The sequence below is a fragment of the Herpailurus yagouaroundi genome, unplaced genomic scaffold, assembly GCF_014898765.1.
Source record: "Herpailurus yagouaroundi ecotype Mexico unplaced genomic scaffold, PumYag 216, whole genome shotgun sequence".
NCBI classification, from domain to species: Eukaryota; Metazoa; Chordata; class Mammalia; order Carnivora; family Felidae; genus Herpailurus; species Herpailurus yagouaroundi.
Genome location: NW_024412447.1, coordinates 15,185,044 through 15,210,838, shown reverse-complemented (window position 1 = coordinate 15,210,838; position 25,795 = coordinate 15,185,044). Strand labels below are relative to the sequence as shown.

Genomic DNA, 25,795 nt, shown 5'->3' with positions numbered 1-25,795 from the left:
AATATCGATTTGGGGATTACAGATAAAGTTTAGCAAGTAGGTGATTTTGCAAATATGGAATCAGCAAATAGTGAGGATTGACTTTATTTTGAACTATGACCACCCTTGGTTCAACTGTATTCAAAAACTTTGTTCATACAGAGCTTCATTCCCATTCTTTTATGTTGTTGTCACAAATTACAGCTTTATGCATTGTGTGCTCATTAACATACATTTGTGACTATTGTTATATACATTTGTCTTTTAAATTGTATAGGAAAAAAAGAGGAATTAGAATCCAAAAGTGCGGTAATACAGACTTCTGTATTTGCCTATGTAATAATTTTTATGTTGTTCTGTATTTCTTTGTTTGGTGCATGTCTGTCTAGTGTCCTGTCATTTCTGCTTCAGGGACTGCCTTTAGCATTTCTTGTAGTACAGGTCTTAATATTTCCTTCGGTTTTGAAGAATAGCTTTGCCAGATAGAGAATTCCTGGCTAACATTTTTTTTCCTTTTAGCATTTTAAATATGTCATCCCACTGCGTCCTGACCTTGATTGTTTCTGCTGAGAAATTGACTGTTAATCTTACTGAGAATCCCTTATGTGTGATGAATGTCTTCTCTTGCTTCCTTCAAGATTCTTGAATCCTTTGTCTTTCAGCAGTTTGATGAACTGTTGTGTCTTGGTGTAGATTTTTTGAATGTATTCTGCTTGAGTTCATTGAGCTTGTTGGATGTATAAATTCATGTCTTTAATTTGGGAAGTTGTTACATTATTTTTTTACATATTCTTTCTGCCCCTTTTTCCCTTTCCTCTCCTTCTGGGACTTCCATTAAACATATGTTGGTATTCTTGTGTTTTTTTTTTTTTTTTAATGTTTATTATTTATTAGAGAGAGAGAGACAGAGAGAGAGAGAGAGGCAGAGACAGAGAATAAGCAGGGGAGGGGCAGAGAGAGAGGGAGACACAGAATCCAAAGGAGGCTCCAGGCTCTGAGCTGTCAGCACAGAGCCCAATGTGGGGCTCAAACCCATAAACAGTGAGGTCATGACCTGAGCAGAAGTTGGATGCCTAACTGACTAAGCCACCCAGGCGCCTTGTATGTTGGTATTCTTGATGGCTGTCCCACAGGTCTTGTAAGGCTGCGTGCACTTTTCTTCACACTTTTTTTTTTTCCAGTTCCTCAGATTGGATAATTGACATATCTTCAAATTTACTGATTCTTTCTTCTCAAAGCCTGTTCAATCTGCTGTCGCAGCCCTCTGCTGAATTTTTTATTTGTTATACTTTTCAGTTCTAGAACTTCTTTTTGGTTTCTTTTTATCATTTGTATTTCTTAATTTATTGTCAGCATCTGTTGAGATCTTTCTCCTGGTTTTCTTCAGCTCTTTGACCATGGTTTCCTTTAGCTCTTTGAGCATGTTTAAGACAGGTGACTTAGTCTTTTTCTAGTAAGTGTAATGTTTGAGTTTTTGTTAATTTCTCCTGTGAGTGGTCCATACTTTTCTTGTTTCTTCCTATGCTTTGTAATTTTTATTGACAACTGACATTTTGGATATTATGATGTGCTAACTCTGAAAATCAGATTCTTCCCATTCTTCAGGTTTTTGTTGCTTGCTCTGGGTTTTAGTTGTTTGTTTAGTGAGTTTCTAGACTATTTTTATACAGACTTTATTCTATTTTGTGTATTGTCTGTGAAGCCTTTGTTTTAGTGGCCAGGAAATGTGTTGACAGAGATTTCCTTGAGCACATGGAGTCAAAGAAAAAAAAGAGGAATAAACCCCACCCCCCACCCCTAGTCTTTGCAGATAGATTCTGTGTTGGGGCATTCCTTCAAAGCTTGGCCAGGCTCTTTATTGACAACTCTGTCTTTGCCTTCACTGCCTGCATGTGCTGAGCCTGAAAATCAGATGTAGGTGAAAGTTTAGTGTCTTTTCAGGGCTTTTCCTAGAATGCATTGTATCCTCGGTGTGGTTCAAGCTTCTTTTATTCCCTGGTGTATGTGAGTGCTCTTCAGTGCTTTGACTCACCCAGGACCCTATCTCCCAGCGTTTCTTTACAGGCAGTCAGCCACGTGTTGTTTTCTTATTTTGGTGCAGTCAGCAGCAGATTGTTTATCTCCTGAGATCTGTGCAGAGTTCTTTTTTTTTTTTTTTTTAACTTTGATTACAGAGTTTTTTGAATATAGGTAAATAGTATAATAAGACTTTGTGTGCATTTTATTAACACAAAGCCAGTCGCGTTCCATTTATCTTACTATTTATCCATTTATCCTTACTATTTTGATGCAAATCCCAGCCATCATATTGTTCTGTCTGTACATATCTCAGTTGAAGGTTAATATATGTGCTGCCAAAGCGAGCGCTCTCAGTTGAAGGTTAATACAAAAAATAATATCTTTTAAGAAAGAATACACCCATAATATCATCATCTCATTAAATTCTCATCATCTCCTATTGAAGGAAGTATGTGTATTCCCATGTCTAGTTATCCAGGGATATAGTGGGAAACAACAACAACAACTGAAATGTATCTCTTTGGACATCTTGTTAAATCAGTGATTCTCAGCTGGAGTAAAATTGTTGCTTTTCACTTGTGGGGGGGGGGGCAGGGCAGAACCTGGGCCATTTGACAATGTCTGGAAACATTTTGTATCATTCTTATTGAGGGAGGTACTTCTGGTGTCTTTTGGGCAGAGGTCAGAGATGCTCCTAAACATCCTGTATTGCACAGGACAGGACAAACCTGTACAACAAAGAATTACCGTGTCCAAAATGTCAGTCGTGCTGAGGTTGAGAAGTCCTGTGTATAGTCTAGATCCGCAGCTACTATTTCAGTCAAGGAGATTGCTAAAATGTGGTGGCATTGCAATAAAATGATACGTCACACCTCCTTTTTATGTAATTTAATTAATTTATGTATCTATCTTTATTTTAGAGAGAGAACACAAGAAGGGGAGAGGGGCAGAGGGAGAGGGAGAGAGAATCTTAAGCAGGCTCCATGCTCAGTGCAGAGCTCAACGTGGGGCTTGATCCCACGGTCCTAGGATCATGACCTGAGCTGAAACCAAGAGTCAGATGCTCAACCAACTGAGCCGCCTGGGTGCCTCATTACATTTCCTGTTTAGTGATAAGAGTATGCGCTTACAAGTCTTAAAATATTATAGGATGAATATTTGCAAAACAAAAGTCATATGATTATGTGAACTGAAATATTTGGATCACCTAATACTTAGCTTGTGGGGGAGAGAATCAAGTGCTTTGTGTCCTAGTTCTCATTGCTACACATTTTATAGTCTCTTCTCTCTTCCTAAGATTCTTGACACAAGTAGTTGTGTGTGTGTGTGTGTGTGTGTGTGTGTGTGTGTGTGTGTGTCTGTCTGTCTGTCTGTCGTTGTTGTTTTTGAAGGTCAAGATTCAAAAGAGGATTTCGTGGGTAATACCCCTTACTTGTAGTACCTGTTTATAGCCAGTAATGCAGTTCTTTAGTTTCTGAGGCAATACATTTACCCAGTTTTTAAAAAAGCAAACAATATACTTAACAAATTCATTAGTGAGATGTTAGAAAGATAAAAGTAAATGGAGAGGTTTCCTGTACTGTGGCTTCTGATAAAGAAGTACTAATACACTGACTTTTAAGATTAGAATCCACCATCTGGTTCAGTTATAAATAATTTAGTACATATGTTAGAAAAGGCCTACAAAAATTGATTTAAATGCTTATGTGAGCATTTTGTTTATTTTTGTTTCATTTTACAGGTTCTTAAAAACAGCCTCTGAGCCCCAGTTTTCTTAACTGTAAAATAAAAACAGTAATACCTTCCTTACAAGGTTGCTATGAGGCTTAATTGCTTGAGGGAGATGGTGCATATGAAAGTACTTCAAACTGCAACATGATGTGCAGATGTGAGTTTTCCTAAATGAATTTCTCTAACTTCATTTGGATAATATGGGTAGCAGATGGCTTTAGATAGATAAAATATTACTCTGCTCATTTTCAGAAAGAGTTGTTGAGTGTTATGTGTGTAGATAGCCCAGACTTACCATTGTTTGTCTCCCGTTTCTGCCTGTGTAAGTGAAAATTTTTACTTTGAGATGTCAAGTTAAGAGTTATATCTGTCTTGGGGCGCCTGGGTGGCTCAGTCAGTTGAGCATCCGACTTCGGCTCAGGTCATGATCCTCATGTTCATAGGTTTGAGCCCCACGTCAGGCTCCGTGCTGACAGCCCAGAGCCTAGAGCCTGTTTGGATTCCATGTCTCCCCCTCTCTCTGCCCCTCCCCTGCTTGTGCTCTGTCTTTCTCTGTCTCTGAATAAATAAATAATACGTTAAAAAAAATTTTTTTTTAAAAGTTGTATCTGTCTTGAACAAATAACCTGACTACAAAAATGGGCAAAGGATCTGAACAGACTTCTTCAGAGAAGATATACAAATAACACATGAAAAAGTAATAATATTCCTCAATTGGAAATAAACGAAATGCTCATCAGCTGACGCATGGGTAAACAAAATATCCACCAATGGAATATTATTTGGAAACAAAAAGAAATGAGATAGTGATGCATAGTACAAATTGATGAACCTTGAAAACGTAACACTAAGTGAAAGAAGCCAATCACAAAAAAACATACGGTATAATCGTATCGTTTATTTCTATGAAATGCCCCAGGATAGAGGAACCTGTAGACACAGAAAGTAGATCAGTGGTTGCTTAGGGCCTGGGGGGATGTGTGGATTGAAGAGTGATAGCGAAGTGGAGCAGGATTTCTTTTGGGGGTTGACAAAAATGTTCTAACATTGCTTTGTGGTGATGGATGCCCAACTCTATGAACTGAGCAGTTCAGTTGGGCAACTCTATGCCCAACTCTATGATAATGAATGCTGTTGGGTTGTACACTTTAAATGGAATTTTATGGTATGTGAATTATATTTGAATAAAGCTTTTAAGAAAGTTTTGCTTGAATGGTAAACACGAGTCTTTAAAATATATTTTAAATGTATTTTGAAAGGTCATTCTTGCATATAGTGAAAATTCAAAATGCATAAAAGGTTATACTGTGAAAATCCTTTTTTTCATCCTTGTCTTTCAGTCAGTTGGGTTTTCAGAGATATTCTGCACAGGTGCTAATAGATGTGTGTGTGTGTGTGTGTGTGTGTGTGTGTGTGTGTCTTTGTAAACACACACACACAAGTGGCAGACTGCTTTACAGTGTTCTGCATCTTGCTTTTTTTGTTCCTACTTTATAGAGATCTTTTCATATGAAAGCGCATATAGATTTAGAACCAGATTTTAATCTGTTAAATTAAATCATTGTTTGGAAAGCAAGAGAGAAACATGTTCAAAGGGCCTTTGTCTTTAAAGTAGTGACTAAGGTTTGTCTCTTCCACAAAATTTCCTCATTCCCCATATTTAGTGGGATTGTAATTTAATTTTGCTCCAAAGTAATGTTGTTGTTGTTGTTGTTGTTACTATTTTTATTACTACTATGGTAAGAATACCTAACATGAGATCTGCTCTCTTAACAAAATTTTAAAAGTACAATACAGTATTGTTCATCGAAATGAAAGGTTCTCTAGAACTTAATAATCTTATGTAACTGAAGCTTTATATTTGTTAAATAGCAATTCCCAATTTCCCCCTCCTTTAGCCCCTGGCAACACCATTCTACTCTCTGCCTCTGTGTGTGTGACTATTTTATAGACCCCATATAAGTGGTATCGTGCAGTATTTGTCCTTCTGTAGACAGCCTATTTCATTTTAGCATGATGTCTCCCAGGTTAGTCCACGTTGTCACATGTGGCAGCATTTTCTTCTTTTTTAAGGCTGAATGATATCCATTGTATGTGTTTACCACATTTTCTTTATTCATACATCATGACTAATAATGCTGCAGTAAATGTGGGAGTGGGTATATCTGTTTGAGATTCTGTTTTTCATTCTTTTGGAAAAATACACAGAAGTGGGGTTCTTATATCAAATGGTAGTTCTCTTCTTAATTATTTTTATAACTTCCATACTGCTTTCCATAGTGGCTATACCATTTTGCTTTTCTAATAGTGCATAAGGTTCTGATTTCTCCATATGCTTGCCAACGTGTGTTATTTTATTTTACTTTATTTTTTGTCTGATAGTGGCCATAGTCATGGGTATGAGGTGATATCTTACTGTGATTTTGATTTGCATTTCCCTGATGATTAGTAATGTTGAGAATTTTTTAATATACCTGTCCATCATTTGTATGTCTTCTTTGGAGAAATGTCAAGTCCTCTGCCCATTTAAAAATTGAGTTATAAGTCCTCTGTCCACTTTAAAATTGAATTATTATTATTATTTGCTATTGAATTAATGGAATTCCATATATATTTTGGTTTTTGACCCTTATCTGATATATAGTTTGTAAATATCTTTGTCTATTTCTTAGGTTATCTGGTCACTCTGTTGTGTTTTGGGTTTTTTGTTTTTTGTGTTTTTTTTTTTTTGGCCTGAATGTGCTTTGTAGTTTGGTTTAAGGCAAATGAACTTAAGCTGTTCCCGTAAATTTTTTGATGTGCTCTTTTTGCTCTGGTAGAAGATAAATAGCAAATAAATTTCAAGAACAAAATCTTAAAGACTTGATTAGGTAGTGTGGTGTGTGGGGATGTTATCAATCAAATGCAATTGAAATTTGTAGAAGTTTAATGATATTTGTGAGATCAAAAAAGGAGAGAGGGAATAAATAATATTAACTAATGAAAGAGGATAAATAATTATTGATGCTGCAAAGATTGAAGACAGTAGACAGTAAAGTATTAATATTTGAAAATTTGAAAAATAATCAAATTCCTTGTAAATTTATTTATTTATTTAAAAAAACCTACAGAGTTTATTCAGATTTCATCAGTTTTAAATGCACTCATTTGTGTGGTGGGAATACGTATGTATGTATTCCTATACAATTCTATCATATTTTTGAATTGTGTGTCCATCACCACAATCAAAATACAGACTTTTTCCATCACCAAAAGGCTCCTTCTTGCTACCCCTACTCCCTTGCCCTCCACATTCTTAGTACCTGGAAATCACTGGCCGGTTCCCAATTTCTAAATTCCTTGTAAATTTAGATTTTCAAAAGTAATTCAGGAAGAATGTCCATTCTGAGCAGTTCTGTAATCACTGTAGTAATGGAATCGGTAGTTACAAACCGTATCAAAAAGAAACCAGACCTAGATGGTTTTATAAGTAAGTTCTAAGCAAATACTCAAGGAAAAGAAATTCTCCAGAAAGCAAAGAAAAAGGGAACACTCATAGACTAATTTTAAGAAACAAGTATAACTGGAGTGTCTGGGTGGCTCAGTCGGTTAAGTGTCTGACTTTGGCTTAGGTCTTGAACTCACGGTTTATGGGTTCAAGCCCTGCTGTCAGGCTGTGTGCTGACAGATCAGAGCCTGGAGCCTGCCTCAGATTTGGCGTCTTACTCTCTCTCTGCCCCTCCCCCGCTAGTGCTCTGTCTCTCAAAAAATAAAATAAACGTTAAAGAAAATTAAAAAACAAAACAAAACACTAGCGTAACCTTGATAGCAACCCAGAGAACAGCATTAACAAATATTGCGGTGCAGTTTCATTCATTAGTATGGGTGTAAAATCCTAAACAATATATTAAAACACTGAGTCCAGCATTGAAAAACAAGAGATCATGGTCAAAATGGGTTTAATTTTTGCAAATATAATTTTTTCTTTTTTAAAATTGAAGTATAATTAATATACAGTGTTATATTAGTTGAACGTGTGCAATATGATTCAGTAATTCTGTACATTACTCAGTGCTCATCAAGATAGGTTTTTTTGTTTTTGTTTTTGCTATTATAGCTGGTTGTGTTGTAATGAGTACTCTGCTGTATAAAATGTTTTCAGATTTTTACTATATATTTTAGACCCAGATCATATCAGTTTATACTTCAGCATGTGAATATGATGCTTCTTTCCCTGTGTTTCCAACGTTTCGTGTTTTAAGGAAGGAAAACTGTTTCTTATGTGGCAGGTTGCAAAGGTTGTTTGGAAAGTTCTGGTATCCGTTCATTTACCTTCCTGTAGTGTTAATATCTTAACATGGGACATGGGACAGTTATCACAACCAAGAAATTAACATTTCTTGCTAATTAAAATATATATAACACTATTAATTAAACTGGAGACTGTTGAGATTTTGCCAGTTTTTCCATTACTGTTCTTTTTCTATTCCAGGATCCGGTCCAGCATCCCACATTGCATTTAGTTGTTATGTGTCCTTAGTCTTTTCCAGTCTGTGACAGTTTCTTAGTTCTCCTTGTTTTTATGGCTTTAACACTTTTGAAAAATCCTGGTCAAGTATTTTGTAGAAGGTTCCTCAATTTGTATTTGGTTTATTTTCATAATGAGAATGAAATTATGTATATTTTTGTGTGAAGCAATGTGTTCTCAGTATATCAGTCCTACCAGAAGGTATATGCTATCAGTTTGTCTTATTACTGATGATGTTCAAGGCATGCATGGAAATTGGTTTTTTTGTTTGATTGTTTTGTTTTTTGTTTTGGCTTTTGGATATCCAACTGTTGTAGCGACATTTATTGAAAGGATTATCCTTTCTCCCTTAAATTGCCTTTGCACCTTTATAAAAAGATTAGTTCACAATAATATAAGTTGGGTATATTTCTGGATTCATTTGTCCCTTTGATCTATGTGTCTTTCTTTGGCCAATACCACAGATTCTAGTATATAATAAAGACAGTTGATTTTTATATATTGACCATGCATCTTATGCACTTGCTAGGCTCTCTTACTAGTTCTCATTAGTTCCAGTATATTTTTTGTAGATTCTTTTGAAGTTTTATGTAGACAAACATGTCATTTGTGAAGAGAGAGTTTACTCCTTATTCTGGCTTTATTTCACTACTAGGATTTACATGCTGTATAGAAGTGGTCAGAAAGGATATTTTTACAGTGTTTCAGATCTTAAGAGGAAAGCATTCATTCTTTCACTGTTAAGTTTGATGTTAGCTATGAGGGTTTTTTTTGATCCCCTTCATGAGATTAAAGAGATTCTGTTTTTTATTTTTAGTTTGCTGAGAGTTTTTGTCATTAATGGATGTTGCATTTTATTCAGATAATCATTTTTTCTTCACTCTGTTAAAATGGTGAACCAGAGGGGTGCCTGGGTGACTCAGTTGGTTAAGTGTTCAACTGTTTTTGTTTTTTTTAATTTATGCATTTATTTTGAGAGAGAGAGAGAGAGAGAGAGAGAGAGAGAGAGACAGCACGAGTGTGGGAGGGTCAGAGAGAGAGGGAGAGAGAGAGAGAACCCCAAGCAAGCTCCCCACTGTCAGCACGGAGCCTGACATGGGGCTTGAATTCATGAAACCGCGAGATCATGACCTGAGCCGAAAGCAAGAGTCGGACGGACGTTTAACTTCCTGAGCCACCCGGGTGCCCCATGTGTCTGACTCTTGATCTCAGCTCAGGTCTTGATCTCAGGGGTGTGAGTTCAAGCCTTGTGTTGGGCTCCATGCTGGACATGAAGCCTAAAAAAAAAAAAAAAAAAAAAAAAAAAAAAAAGGAAATTGGTGAACTAAAGTGATTGATTTTTGCATATTGAACCAGTCTGTATTTCTGGTTCAACTTGGTACTTGGTTGTGACACATTATCCTTTTTATGTGTTGCTTCATTTGATTTGCTCAGGGTTTTTGTTTGTTTGTTTTGTTTTTTTTAGGTTTCTGTGTCTCTGTTCGTGGAGGGTATTGGTCTGTAGTTTCCTTGTAATGTCTTAATCTGTTTTTTTGTTGTTGTTGTATTAGAGTAATTCTGGCTTCATATAATTTTTCTTTTCCTTTTTTTAAAAAATGTTTATTTAGAGAGAGAGAGAGAAAGAGAAAGCAAGCAGGGGAGGGGCAGAGGGAGAGAGAGAATCCTAAGCAGGGTGCACACCATCAGTGCAGTGGCTTCATATAGACTCATCTGATAATCTCTCTTCACTGATGCTTTAAACCATTTATATTGAAAGTGACTATTGGTATGGTTTGATTAAAATCTACATCTTGCTGTTACCTATTCTGTTTTTTATTTTTCTACCTGCTGTCATGTTAATTGAGCATTTTAAATGATTTTATGTTAAAAAAAATTTTTTTAATGTTTTTATTTATTTTTGCGACAGAGAGAGACAGAGCATGAGCAGGGGAGGGGCAGAGAGAGAGGGAGACACAGAATCAGAAGCAGGCTCCAGGCTCTGAGCTGTCAGCACAGAGCCCGATGCGGGGCTTGAACCCACAGACTGTGAGATCATGACCTGAGCTGAAGTCGGATGCTTAACTGACTGAGCCACCCAGGCGCCCCAAATGATTTTATGTTTAATCTTGGCTTATTATTTATGTATTTTAAAAATATTTTAGAGATTTCCCTAAGGTTTACAATGTACATCTTTATTTTTTTATTAAAAAAATTTTTTTTAATGTTTATTTTAATTTTTGAGACAGAGAGAGACAGAGCATGAATGGGGGAGGGTCAGAGAGAGAGGGAGACACAGACTCTGAAATAGGCTCCAGGCTCTGAGCTGGCAGCACAGAGCCCGACGCGGGGCTCGAATTCATGGACCGTGAGATCATGACCTGAGCCAAAGTAGGATGCTTAGCCGACTGAGCCACCCAGGCGCCCCTACAATGTACATCTTTAATTAATCAGAGTCTACCATCAAGTAATATACCCCTTCATATGTAGTGTAAGGATTTTACAACAGTATATTCCCTATTCCTCTTTACTACCCTTTGCTATTGTTGGCATAGTAAGTTTTACATAAGTTGTAAATGCATAGTACATTGCTACTCTTTTTTACTTACACTGTCAGTTATTTTTAGAGCAGTTCAAGGTAAAAAAGGTAAATATGATTTTCCCCTTTCTCCCCCTTTCCAGTGCTCATTATTTCTTTGTATAGTTTCAGGTTTCCATCTAGTATATGTTTCTTTAGTCTAAACGATTCCCTTTAACATACCTTGTGATGTAGGTTTTCTGACAAGGAAGTCTCTCAGATTTTGTGTGCAAAAGCCTTTATTTTCCATTTCTGAAAGATACTCTGAGTTTAGAATTCTGGTCGATGCGTTTTGTTCCTTTTTTTTTTTTTTTTTTTTAAAGCATGCTTCTCAGGTGTCATTATAATTTCAGCTGGCTTTTGTTTTCTGATGAGTTGTCAGATGTAATTTTTAATCTTTTGTTCTTAGGTAATGTATCTTTTTAGGCTGTCTTTTTTTTTTTTTTTTTTTTTTTTTTTTAATATTCTGGGGATGCCTGGGTGGCTCAGTTGGTTAAGCAACCCACCCTTGGTTCGGTCCAGGTCATGATCTCTGGGTTCATGAGTTTGAGCTCTGCGCAAGGGCTCTGCAACGATAGGGCAGAGCCTGTTTGGGATTCTCCCTCTCCCTCTCTCTCTGCCCCTCCCCTGCTCATGCGTGCGTGCTCTCTCTCTCTCTCTCTCTCTCAAAATAAATAAATAAAATAAATACATCCTGGTTGTTCTGAGAGCTGCTTGGATCTGTGGTTGTTTTTCACTACCTGTGAAAAATTGTTAGTGGTCATTTTTCTACTATTTCTTCTGCTTTGTTATCTCTGTTTTCCTTCCGGGATTCCAAGTATGTGTATTTTGGAGGTATTTGTGTTGTCCCACAGCTCTCAGATGCTGTGTCCCTTTTTTTTTTTTTTTTTTGTCACTTAAAAAAGAAAACTTTGTGTTTTAGGTGGCTTATTTGCATTGGTCTCCAAGTTTTTTTACTCTCTCCTCAGCTGTTACAAGTTACTGCTGAACTGGTTAAAGGCCTGTTTTTCATATTTAGCATTTCTCTTTGGTGGTTGTGTTATAATTTCCATCTCTCTGCTGAATTTACCCATCTGATCTTGCATATTGCCCACCTTTTCTATTAGGGCTTTTAACATATTAATCATAGTTTTTAAAAATTCCCTGTCAAATAGTTTCATCACTTGGGTCAAGAGTTTGGTTCAGCCAATTGCTTTGTCTATGGGGAATGTGTTGTTTTCTTGTTTTTTGTATTCTTTTTTTTTTCTGTTTTGTTTTTGTTTAAAGTTGGACTTCTTATGTAGTACTTAAGAGATGAGGTGAATTTTTTTGTGTGTTTGAAAATCAGTACACCTTTCCTTTCTGCTAGGCCTTTACTTTTTGGAGTTTAGGTTAATCTAGTCAGGAGTTGGGCTTGAGTTGAGATTTACTGTTTCTGTGCTTCCCTTCAGTGTACCACAGGTTTAAAATTCCTCAAGGCGATCCTTGTGTATAGCATGGGGGCTGGTTTGACAGGTTTTTTCCTTTATATATATATATATATTTTTCAACGTTTATTTATTTTTGGGACAGAGAGAGACAGAGCATGAACGGGGGAGGGGCAGAGAGAGAGGGAGACACAGAATCGGAAACAGGCTCCAGGCTCTGAGCCATCAGCCCAGAGCCCGACGCGGGGCTCGAACTCACGGAGCGCGAGATCGTGACCTGGCTGAAGTCGGACGCTTAACCGACTGCGCCACCCAGGCGCCCCCCTTTATATTTTTTAATGTTTATTTTTGAGAAGAGGGAGAGAGAGGGAAGACCTGTGGGGGAGGGGCAGAGAGAGGGAGACAGAATCTAAAGCAGGCTCCGTGCTGTCAGTGCAGAGCCCCATGTGGGGCTTGAACCCACGAACCATGAGATCATGACCTGAGCTGCAGTCGGACATTCAACCAACTGAGCCACCCAGGCGCCCCGACAGGTTTTTTCTTAATGTCTGATCCATCCTAAGCTGTAGGTGTTTCCACTGTGCTGCCTCTCAGGGAGGGTCAGTCACTGTGATTGTGCAACTCTTCCAGCAATATTCTATCGGTCGTTAATGGATGCCTGTTAACCTGGTGGTGGGTGGCTGGTAGAAAAGGTTGCACATTTCGTATTGTTCTGATTAAATCCTCAGTCTTAGCTAGGCACTTCTCTGCCATGTAACCCTCTCTGCTAGATGTCATGACTTAGAATAAGCTGGAAAACACTGCTATAAATAGCTGAGCTCCTAGGGGGAAACCAACTCTAATTTTGTGATTTTATGGACTATGGCATAGTAGATAACTGAGGTGTTATTACAGAGAGTCCTTTAGAATGTTTGCCTCTCGTTCTCAGGCACCACACCAACCCAGTGGGCACTGAATGGCGGTGGAAGATGGACCAGCCTGAAATGATCTTAAAGGAAGCCATTGAAAACCATCAGAGCATGATCAAGCAGTTTAAAGGTATTTATCTACCTTTTACAAAGGAATGCTAATTAGTGCGAATTAAATTGGCAGCCGAATTGCCTCTTTCACAGGACTTTGACCCCACTGGCAAATTTTCATACAGGGAAGTGAAAACTTTATAGAAATACTGTATACATTTTGGCTTTTTTCGTTTTTACTGACAACTCTTACATCCCATATGATGGAAGAACTAAAAAAACGTAATTCAGAGCTTAGCAATTGCAAATATGATGCACGAGGCCTGTAAGTTTTGCCTGGGAGTGTATTATCATCCACCCTGAACACTTTTGATATTGTTCTGTCTCAGTAAGCACAAAGCAGCCTAAGAATGGATTGAAAAGTTGAGATCATTGGAAAAATCTTAAATAATATCGGTGATATAGTATTAGTTATATAAATGCCTTATAAAAAAGGAGGGATACTATTAATAAAAATTCCCTCCACCTGATCCATAGTGATGTAAAAATTCTGCCCCCCAGTTTCTGAACTTCCTGATTCAGTTCTGTTTCATACTTAAAGGTATATGATTTTACTGGAGGTTTCTGGTTCTCAGGCTTTAGTGTAAATCAGAATCATCTAGAAGTCTTGTTAAAACACAAATTCCTGGTTTCCTTTTCCAGAGATTGTTCAGTAGATGTGAGCGGGGCCCAGGCATGTGCATTTCTGCAGCTTTCCAGGTGGTGTCAATGTTGTTGAGCTGGGGACCACTTCTTGAGGCCCAATGCTGTAATGGAGGTGGTGGACTCACAAAGTCACAAAGTGTTGGCTTGGTGAGGTGATAGCTGCATATACTGAACTGAAATTTGTTAGGTTCCCTGTTAAATCTATGTGTTTGTCTCCACCTACCACTTACAAGCCCTCCTGTCCTGTCCTTTCCTTTGCTGTGCAGTAATAAAAAATGAATTTTAACCAAGGTGTTGATAAAGGCCTTCTTGTGGTGCTAGCTTCATATGTGGGAGTCTTTCTAAACCCCAGTAATAAGCATTTTGAAGATCAGGCGATTCTTTTCTTTTACGTGAAGAAACTTGTTGTGTCAGGTCACTGCTCCTTGAGATTATATTATAGTACTTCTAATAAGTGCTGTTTCCTTTTTTAGCACACCAAGCAATTCTTCAGTTCTCAGTAGACACTGACTGGGTGTCCTATAAATTTAATTTGGTTCTAACACTGTCTGGAGGTCGCATCAGGCCCTACAGGGTCAGGGTTCAGTCCTGTAAGACTGCCCCACATCAGACCCCAATCTCAAGTCCTAGTTGTTACCTGGACTTGCAGTTCTGACGGCAGTAAATTGGAGGTTCCCACTCCCTGTTCTTTGGATTTGATTAATTTATTGGGGTGGCTCACAGAACTCAGAAACATTCACTTACATTTACCAGTTTATTATAAAGGGTATTTTAGAGGATTCAGATGGACAGCTAGAGGAAGAGGTGACATAAGGCAAAGTCCGCAAACCTCCTAAGCACTGGAGCTTCTGTCCTAGTAGAACTGGAGCGCATCATCGCCCTGGCACTTGGATGCACTCACTACCCTGGAAGCTCATCAGCTCTTGTTGTTCACGAGTTTTTATAGAGCTTCATACCCTGCCCCCTTTCCCCTCCCAAGAAGTCTGTGGTGTGGTTGAAAATTCCAGCCCTCTAATCACTTGGTCTCTCCGGTGACCAGCCCTGTCCTGAGGCTATTTAAGGGCCCTAAGTCACCTCATTAGTGTAAACTCGGGTGTGCTCAAAGGGGCTCCTGATGAAAGACAAGAGACGCTACTTTCCATCAGGAAATCCCAAGGGTTTTAGGAGCTTTCTGCCAGGAACCAGGGCCAAAGACCAAATGTATTGCTTATTATACCTCAGTACTTATTACTGTTCTTATTTTCGTATGAGAAATTGAGAAAAGTAATGCAAATCATGATTAAGATCAATAGTAATTTATTAAGGATAAACAGTCAATGATTATGCCTTTATTTTATTTTTTATGACTTTCCTATGCAAAGTGGACCCATGTGTGTTTGCGGGTGTCGGTGTATGTACTGACTTTTTTTTTTTAATTTTTTTTTAACATTTATTTATTTTTGAGACAGAGAGAGACGAGCATGAACAGGGGAGGGGCAGAGAGAGAGGGAGACACAGAATCTGAAACAGGCCCCGGGCTCTGAGCTGTCAGCACAGAGCCCGACGCGGGGCTCGAACTCACAGACTGTGAGATCATGACCCGAGCTGAAGTCGGATGCTCAACCGACTGAGCCACCCAGGCGCCCCTGTACTGACTTATTTTTGTACATCTGCAAAGATGCTCATAAATACTTAAATTTGCATCTTGGCTTTAGTCTCAAGCACTTTTTATTTATTTATTTTTTAACAAATTACTTTCCCTTGTTTGGATAAAGCAATGTCTTTTATCAGTGTTTAGGAAAATTAAATGAAACTGGTGAAGAACTAAGTCTTCACATCTGGTATCGGACCAATAACATTGTTGATTTAATGAATATTGATTATTGATCTCCAAACAAACCATATGCCTTCTTAAAAAATTTCAAGGTGAAGTCTTGTTTTCTTTTGGATCATGTATTAGAGTTCTCCAGAGAAACAGTCACCAGGATCGTGTGTGTGTGTGTGTGTGTGTGTGTGTGTGTGTGTGTGTGTGTGCGCGCGCGTGTGTGTGTGTGTGTGTGTATGGTTGTGTGTGCAGCGATTGAGAGTGAGAGATTGATTTGGGGAACAGGCTCACCTGATTGTGTAGGTTTGGGGTAAACCAGCAGGCTGGAGACTCGGGGAAAATTGCGGTTCAAATTCAAAGGCAGTCTGCTGGCAGAATCCTTTCTTGCTTGGGCAGAGTCAGTTTCTGTTCTATTAAAGCCTTCAACTGACTGAATGAGGATCATCCACCTTCTAGAGGGCAATCTGCTCTTATACAAAGTCCACTGATTTCAATGTTAATCTCATCCAAAAGACAGCTTCACAGAAACATCCAGAATAATATTTGACCAAATATCTGGGCACTGTGGTTCAGCCAAGTTGACAGATAAAATTAATCACCACAGATCATAACATCAGAAGCTGACACATGCCAGTAATTTATCTTTCGATTCTAGTAAGTTTTATTTTAGTGCCTAAAGAGCCAATTGTACCTTTCAGTAATGGGACGATGACCGTGAGGACGTGTTTCCCAGACATCTGGCAATCTCCCTGAGTGAGCTTTGTCCCAGGCAGTTTGTGTGGGGAGGAAGCAGCCCTAAGGACGAGGCATTCATTCTTTCATTCTGAGATGTCCTTGATGCAGGATGACAATTTGAGTTTTGATAGTAATTTTTCTGACAGGAACATTTTTGCAAATTCACTTTAAATGGAAATAAGTAATGAATAAATCATAAGGCTGACTTTATTCATGTTAATAACATGTTAGGTGAACTCAGAGAGCACATGTTCTTTATTGTCTGCCTTGCTGGTCGGAAGGGCTCGTCCTGTGTAGGCTGGTGTATCTGATCAGTTACCTTGTACTTACCTGCATATCCTGTAATCAGTAGGCATCTCAAATGGTTTGTCTTCAGGTTCCCATGGGGGTAAGAAACAAGAGTTTTAAAAAATGTATATTATCTTGTAGGGGGAAGATAGAGAATGGATTGCAGAGAGAAAGAATAGAGCGTATCTGTGGACCAGTGAGTCCTGAATAGGGGTTTCAATGCCTAAGGGGGAAGGGATGGTACCTATGTTACCACGACAGCAGAACAGCTATTCACATAATCAAAAATAAATTTTCTACAAAGGTTTTCAAATTGGAGCTGGTTGACGTTTGTACGCTGACACTGTTCAGGGTGCCAAAGCAGTTTTTCTTTAAAGTAGTAGTAGCAGTAGAAAATGGATTTATATTTGAAGGTGGGGTGGGTGTAGAAAGGCTGACACATGAGCATAAAGGAGGTCTCATTTGTTAAATTTTATGTTTTCACAAAGAGTGAGAGCTCTCTTCATCACCAGTTTTAGGATTGTGGTAACTCTTTGTTGATGCTTTTTATTTCATTCCAAGCTTAACTAAGACATTGGCCAGGGTAGGGGCAGAGAGAGAGAGAGGGAGAGAATCCTAAGCAGGCTCAGCACGGTCAGTGCAGAGCCCGATGTGGAGCTCAGACTCGTGAACCTTCAGATCATGACCTGAGCCGAAAGCAAAAGTCGTTCATCTAACTGACTGAGCCACTCAGGTGGCCCTTATGGCTACAATAATTATCGGTACACCTGGCTCTGATACTATAGTATTATAAAAGGGGGGGGGGGGAAGCCCTAAATGTTAAAGGATCAAATACATACTTTGTGAGAATCCAGAGCTCTTCTAGAAAACGGCTGGTGGTCTGTAGCCCTCGACAAACATGTTAATTGTATTCTTGTAAAAAATAACGTAACTTGGGCAAAATAATGGAATTTTAATGTTTCAGAATATTGGGTATGTTTTCTCTTTTCTTGGCTCTCAGCAGAAAGTAATCTAAACCATTCAAATTCACGGTTGTTTATTTTGTAGACATTCATCAGGCAGTGAGATTTTAATTTATAACTTCACTCAGTGGTTATAATCTAAAGTTTTCTTTTTTTATGAAGCCGAATTCCTCCTGCAGTGAGTGAAATCTCTGTGTTCTAGTTTTCATTCATCCCTAGGGGAGAGGGTGTAAATAAAACCGGTCCCCTTCCTTTCTGAATAGTGAGCCTCAGAGAAAGGATGGTGAGGTTCATACAAGTCACACTACCGCTTCTGAACCCCGTGCCCGGGTGCAGTCGTGACGTGGGTCCTGAGTTTGGACTCTACAGATGCAGATACGTAACTCTAGATTTCATCTTAGCCCCTGGTGGAGTCTGTTGTCTCTCTTCCCCAAATCTGCACTCCTCAGTAGGGATTGGTCTGGAGAGATGGCTTACCTCGCGTGATGTAATTACTCACTTTCCGAGGCCCTTCAGGAAAGTTCCCCTTTCTTTTCTTCCAAGCCCAGATTAGAGTTTCCCTGTTGGAGCGCCAGTGCTATTACCCTGTGCCCCCTTGTGGCTTGAAAAGAGCAAGACAAAATAAGAAACCAAAGGGATTAGGGTATTAGCGGTTTCCTTAGTTGGAATTTGGGTTCCATTTTACTATAGGAAAAAATTTTGTATTTAATTAGGTAACAATGAAATAGATTTATTAGTACTGTAGTTTTAAGTATATTGCAGATTAATTTGGTGTTTGGGGAGTTTGAATGGTAACTTAATCTTCATTTTAATAATGCTGTATCTGTGGGAATACAAATTTCAGGCTTAAACAGAAATGCTTTAGGAACATTTAAAGACAATTTTCAAAGAATTAAAGCCATTCTTAGTCGGTTATATCCTGCATATCCTGACTACATCCTGTATTTAGATAAGGTTTACTCTTAACTCATTAATCATTTCCCTTATTCCGGCTTGGAGTCCTTTGTTTTTTAGTGTGCTTTTCTAGCCCATGGTGAATACCTGCCTTCTCCCATGGGTCTGGTTCAGTCATTTTATGATTTTATTTTTGTGGAGGATGAGACGTGCTGTGTGGTTGCTTATTCCCGCGGGGTGTCAAGCTTTAACTGAGTGGCCAGCCTTGAACAGATTTTGAAGATATTCTGAGTTTTTAAATGCTTCCCTTTTGTGCTTCTGTTCTCAGTTCCGAGGGCAATCATTGTCTTTTCAGTTTTTTAATTGAATCATTAAAATATCTTTCTTTTCATGACCTTCATTAGCTTTCCCTTTATACACACGCAAAATTAAGTTTATATTGATTACAAGTGGGTCAGAATTTCAGTGCAGCTCAGCATCTTTTCAGAATGCTGCCTGTCCCCCTCTAAATACTACCGTGGCAGGAGAAATAGTTCCCGGAGAGTGGGGTGGAGGTTTTCTTAGCTCAGTTTCCCAACAGTTCAGCAGTTGGGTGAGTGCACACTCTTTGTCAGGAACGTCCTCAGTCCTGAAAGTGCAAAGATGGAAAAGACATTATTTGTTGCCAGATATTTTTCATCTGTAGTTTAAAACTGAAGTAATGCCAAAGAAATAAAGGGTCTCCAACTGATGGTTTTTACAAATGAGGTATGTTAAAGTACACATCCAGAAGAAACGTGGGGGCAGTGAGGAACAGCATCACCTGCTAATTGTTTTCTCAAGGTTGTTTATGAGAAACCTCGCAGTGGAAGTGACAACAGCAAAGTTATCTATGACGTTCAAGAGGGGCGGGGCTGGGGGGGTTTCTTAGGAAGATCTTGGCCAGGAGCTATATTGTTACGAGAAGAAAGAAGAGAATGTTTTCTGATTGACCCACACTTTAAAATATGCATAAATACTCTGTGCTGAGCAATGTATCATGTTTATTTTTGTGTTACTTGGTTTTATTGCTATGACATGAGGATAACACTTCTGGCATCTTAAGTGTCTGCTTTGGCATCTTTGCGTGAGAGAAGGTATGCTTTGTAGTTAATCTGATGGCTGTAGTGATGGTCCAGGATCAGGAAGCTGTTCAGGATAAGAGAAATGTCAGAAACTTGCTAATGGGGGTGGGGGTGGGGGTGGGGAATCAGAACGACAAAGCACATTGTAGTAGTGAAGGGGCTGAGGTTAAGGGAAACATGAGAATAGAGTGTGTGTGTGGGGGGGTGGTGGGGGGGTGAGGGGAAGGAGACCCCGTGGGAAGTATCTGTATAGATGTGTTACTGAAATGTAGCATCTGCTGTTCCCTGGACTATTTTCCTGCTCCAAAGCTTCTTTCTATTAGAAATTTAGAGGATGTCTTCTTTTCTGACCTATTTCCTTGAGGACAGTGAAGGCAGGCGGGAAATTGTGTCCCTAAGGGCCTTGTTTCAGGAAAGATCACTATAATAGCCTCTGGCAGTGAGCACGAAATAGAAATCTGCTTTTATGAAGGAGAGAACCACGATTTTATGTCTTCTTCCCAATACCTTACTTTTGAGAAAATTAGGATAAGTTTTAAATCCCGGAATCATTAGTCTTAGAAGATTTATCCACAGGGCTTTTTTTTCTGTCTTAGTTTTTGTTGTTGTCATTGTGTAAATGGGCAAGTTGATGTTTTTAGTTCAGGCTCTCAGAGAAGATGACAGCCGGTTCCTTTGCTTTTACATCGTCCTCCTTCCCCAGCTGCTCCTTGGTCGTGTCCTCTGCCGACCCCTCTTGCTTTCTCTAGATACGCGAGTGTCCTAGCGCTCAGTTCTCTTCTCTGTCTGCACTCACTGCCCTGGCAGTCTTGTTCAGGCCAGGAATGGAAATACTATATGTTTGCCAAAATGTTTGTTTCTACCCAGTTCCTCCAAAATCCAAACTTGAATGTTGGACACTCATTCACACATGTAACATAAATTTCAAACCTTACCAGTCTGAAATTGAACACAGGTTATTCCCTCCCTGCAATACCTGTTACCCCCAAGGCGTTTTGTTTGTCTCCTTTGGTGGCGCTCTGTCACTCTGGCCAAAAGCTTTGTAGAAATCATTGACACCTCTCTTTGTCTCATATCCTGCATCCAATCCATTAGAAAGTCCTATTGATTAGATCTTCAGGATCTCTTCCCGCAGCCTCCACTGTCACCGCAGCCTTGGAAGCCACCATCTTAGATTATACAATAGCCTCTGGCCAGATGAGCCTGTCTCTTTGCCCCTTTGTTCTCAGCATAGCACCCAGGGGGTTCTATTTAGAGGGAGATTGAGGTTATGCCACTTTTCTCAAAACCCTGCAGTGACTACCCATGTTTCTCAGATTCCCTGGACATGTCAGCGTGCTCCCACCATGGGGCCTTTGCTCTGCTGTCTGCTGCCTGGAGTGCCCTTTCCCTCTTTCTTCTCTGGGCCCCCTCCCTCATCTCCTTCAAGTCAGATCTCACATTTTCAGTGAGCTTCGTCTCACCGCCCTTTGTACGAGACGGCCTACCTCTTTGGATCCCTAGTTTTCTTTACCCGGCTGTACATTTTCTGTTCCATATGCTTATCACCTTCTAATATACTAAAGATACGCATGTCCTGTGTGGTAGCCCTTAGCCACATGTGGCCCTTTACATTTTAATTAGTGAAAATTAAATAAAGTAAAAAATTTGGTTCATCATCAGTGACGCCACACCACATTTTAAATGCTCAACACACATGTGGCTGGTGGCTGCTGTATTGGATTGAATAGACAGAACGTTTCCATCGTCTCAGAACCTTTTCTTGGACCACAGTGGTATAGAATTCACAGATTTATTATGTTTAATGTTTATTCTGTGTCTCTCCCAAGAATATAAGCTTCACAAAGGCAGAGGGTTTTCTCTAAATAGAGAAATTATTTATAAAGCAATTTACTATAGAAAACTTGCCTTGAACACTATTTGGCACATAGTAGGTGATCAATAAATATATGTTGAATTGAGTGGAATTACCATTTTAATTAAGATAACTGAAAGATTGAATTTCTATTGCAATTCAAAAAATAAATAATTATTATTGTAATAAAAATATTTGCAGCTAACATTTTTTGAATGCTTCTGTGCTGGGCCTGGTACTGCACTAGGTATTTCAGTGAATTCTTACAAAAGCTCTGTGTGTGTGTGTGTGTGTGTGTGTGTGTGTGAAATCCCCACGTGTAGATCAGGGAATGGGAATAAAGAGGTTGAGTGGCTTGACCAAGGACACAAAGCAGCTTACTGGTAGAACCAGAATTTAGACCTGCTTCACGTGACATCCAGTTAGAGCCTAGCCAGTGCTCAGTTATTCTGAGTTTCAGGTTAGTTTTGCAGTTCAGGTTAAATCTGCCCTTCTACTCTTCTGCTCATGAGGGGATTAAAATTAATGATGTTTTTTATGAAAAGGAAATTGTATGCTTAATGCAGAGTTGTTTTGGCAACGTGGAGTTGAGTCAAGAATGAGGTTTTATTTAAAACCTTGATTCACTTGAGTTAAGATCTTCGATTTCAGTCACGTAAAAAACTATTCATTTAAAAATACCGATGTGAAATGTGAAGTACATTCTCAGAATTGCAGTTAGAGAGTGATCAAAGAAGATCTCACCTGCCACATTTATATTGCTCTGATTTTAGCCTGTATTGCGTTAGTTTGATCTCTCAGGTATTTAGTTGCAGTTGCTTATTTCCACATAGTGTGTGTGTGTGTGTGTGTGTGTGTCCCAAGCAGGCTCTGCACTGTCAGTGCAGAGCCTGGTGTGGGGCTCGAACTCATGAATCCTGAGATCCTGCTGAGCCAATATCAAGAGTTCAATGCTTAACTGACTGAGCCAACCAGGCACCCCTCATTTCCCTTTTTATATTCTTTCCAAGTCTTCCAGATTCTTAGATTGAGGGACTGTCAGGAGTGCCTTCTGCATTAGAAGTAAGAACAGTTTTTCTCAACCCATACTGTACACTGGAATCAAATGGGGAGTGTTTAAAAAATGCTGGAGTCCCATCCCCAGAGGTTTCGATTTAATTGGTTTGGGATGCTACCTGGACATCGAGATTTTTAAAAGTGCTCTGGGTAGTTCCAATGTCCAGTGAGGGTTGAAAACTGTCCCCAAACTTTTGTTTGTACATTGGAATCACCCGGGGAGCCTCAGAAGCTGCTGATGCCCGTGCTTCTCCCCCAGGGACTGTGATTTAGTTGGTCTGTGCTGGGGCCTGGGGTTTGGAAGTGTTAAGGTTTCCCAGGTGATTCCAATGTGCAAACACATTTGGGGAGCTCTGGTTTATGCAGTGGTGTTCGACCTTGGCTGCACATGAGGATCACTTGAGGAAGTTTAAATCTCCTGTTATCCTGGCTTATACCCATCCCAATTAAATAGAATCTTTGGTGGTGGACCTAGTTTTTGACATTCCCGGTGATTCTAATATGTAGCCAAAGGTAAGAGCTTCACGTTTGTTTTTCTCTCCTGTATACTTTTGGACCAACTCCATTTAGTTTCACAATGCAGAATACTTGAGGAACGAAGGGGGAAATGACTGGTCTAGAAGAGGCTTTTCCTTATACTGAGTTCATTCCCTTCACCCCCCATATTTTTGTGGTAAAATATACATAACACAAAATTTACCATTGCTGCCATTTTAAAAAATAATTTTTTAAATATTTATTTATATTTGAGAGAGAGACAGACAGAACGTGAATGGGGGAGGGGCAGAAAGAGGTGGAGACAGAATCCGAAGTAGGCTCCAGGTTCTGAGCTGTCAGCACAGAGCCTGATGCAGGGCTCGAACACACGGAGCCGTGAGATCGTGACCTTAGCCGTGAGATGGTGACCTGAGCCGAAGTCGGACGCTTACCCGACTGGGCCACCCAGGTGCCCCTCATTGCAGCCATTTTTAAAGTGTATGACTCAGTGTCATTAGGTACATTGTCAATATTGGGCAGCCGTCAGCAGTATCCATTTTCAGAACTTTGTCATCATCCCTAACAGAAGTTCTGTACCCAAGAAAAAATAACTCCTCGTTTCTCCCTCTTCCCAGCCTCTGATAACCTTCTACTTTCCGTCTCTCTGAATTAGCTTATTCTGGGTGCTTCAGATAAGTGGAAACCTACAATATTTGCCCCTATGTGTTGGGCTTATTTCACTTAGCATAGATTCATCCATGTTGTCACCTGTCAGCATTGCAATTCTTTGCAAGGCTGAATAACTTTCCATTTCATGTTTATACTAAATTTTGTTTACCCACTTATCTGTTGATAAACATTTGAGCTCATTTCCTTAAACCAACATGAAAGAATACAGAGCTAAGCAAATTATGGAAAGTAATACGTTCTGCATTTCAGATAATTAGCTATCAAAGTTCATTTCGCCTGCTTGTATTGATGTAGTTTAATTAGTATTAAGACTGAGGATGGGGTTGCTGCTTTCTCTGATTTACTAATTCTAGTGTTTCTCCCTCCCAGCCCTTGTTTTGTATTATTTGAATGGTATCACAAATGAATTTTCCGTCTCTAACCAAAGAGCCATTTAGAAAAATTAAAAATCTGTAATTAAGAAAAACAAAAATGATAGCCTGTCTCTATGCCTTACTGAGCTTGTTCCTTTTCACTGTGTTCTCCAGGAGTCCCAGGTGTCAGAGAAGATCGTTTTGAAGAAGGGATGATGGTAAAGCACTGTGCCTTGTCCCTTGTGGGAGAACCCATCATGTACCCAGAAATCAATAGGTTTTTGAAATTACTCCATGAGTGTAAAATCTCCAGTTTCCTGGTCACAAATGCACAATTCCCTGTGGAAATCAGGTGAGACATCCAGCTTATTAAGATATTCTTGGATCTGTGTTTGACTGTGAAATGAAATAGGCAGTAATGTATTCAAAAGGGACTTATCGATTACTAGCTACATACAAATGTTGGCATTTTGGGAACAGAGATGGTCCTACTCTTAAAAATTCATTCTATTAGGGAAGATAACATTAGTAAAAAGAGTAGAGGCACAAATCAGTTGCTGGGGAAGTTCAAAAGAGAGTGCAATTTTTTTTTTTCCAGATGGGAGAAACAGTAAAACTTCTCAGGGAAGCTATCATTTAATTGGGATCTTGAAGGTAGGAAGCTGTAATTTTTAATAAGAATCTCCCGAGAAAAATAGGAAGTTAGGGTATTTGTGACACCATTATGTAAATATAGTTCTGGACCACAGAGTGTGTGAAGGAGACTGGCAGCTGGAAACCAAGTTGAAAAGGTTGGGGGTAGATTGTAGAGGATTTTAAGTGCTGTTCTTTGGAAAGATCTTGCTTCCTGCAGAGCAGTCTGCCAGCATGGTATAGAATGGGAGAGCCAAAAAGCAGGCAACTAGATAGAGTGTTCTTTTAGGTAAGAGTCATAAAGATGAAAGTAGGACAGTGAGAATGAGGAGTCCTAAAAAAGATATTATTGAGACATAATAGATCAACTTGGCAAACTGCATGGCTCTGAGAGCCCAGCGTAGAAGAGGACCAATTAACGACTGGGAAGGTTCCAGCTATGCTGATTGCTGGGATTAGGGGGCCCCAGAGCCCCAGACGATCACATAAGGAAGGAACAGGTTTTGTAGGTAAGATGATTTGGTTTGGATGACTTGGAGCTCTTTCCAGATGGAGATGACCATCTTCTGGGGCCTGGAAATGACCTGTTTTTGTATTCCGCTTGAACTATGCATATATTATAATATGGAAAACATTACATTTTATTTATTTACCTGTGTTTCCCCCATTAGACTGAGTTGCTTGAGACTGGTGCCCCCTGCTTATTTATCTTCACGTCACCAGTATAATGCCTGTAAGTTCTCAGTAGATGGCTGGTGAAATATTGGTGAAATTCCCACATAGGCATAGAAGACAATGAACTTTCAAAATTCAAAGTTGTTTTGTAAATGCTGACCTCTAAAGTACCACATGAAAAAAAAGAAAATAATTGTCAAATATAAAAAGATACTATTGGAGTGACGTCAGAGTCATGGCTGCCTGCCTTCTTCCTTTTTTCCCTTGCCTTCCACTCACAAGTAATGAGATATCCGTAACCAAACAAAAACACACCTCTGTGCAGCACACCAGGACACCCAAGAGATTCATTCACGTGTGTACCCAAAAGTGGGTAGATTGGGTGTTGGAGGAGGCTGTGGAGTGAGGGG

The 25,795-nt window shown here is 39.3% G+C and overlaps 1 protein-coding gene across 3 annotated transcripts in view; it reads left to right on the top strand.

Moving 5' to 3' along the window:
- Positions 1 to 25,795, top strand: part of LOC121017776 (S-adenosyl-L-methionine-dependent tRNA 4-demethylwyosine synthase TYW1) — a 213,982-nt gene that overhangs the window by 90,997 nt on the left and 97,190 nt on the right. For all 3 annotated transcript variants that reach the window (XM_040456209.1, XM_040456210.1, XM_040456208.1), the window contains exons 11-12: positions 13,125 to 13,234; positions 24,252 to 24,429. In XM_040456209.1, coding sequence (XP_040312143.1) covers positions 13,125 to 13,234; positions 24,252 to 24,429 — 288 coding nt within the window. The remainder of the gene's footprint in view (positions 1 to 13,124; positions 13,235 to 24,251; positions 24,430 to 25,795) is intronic.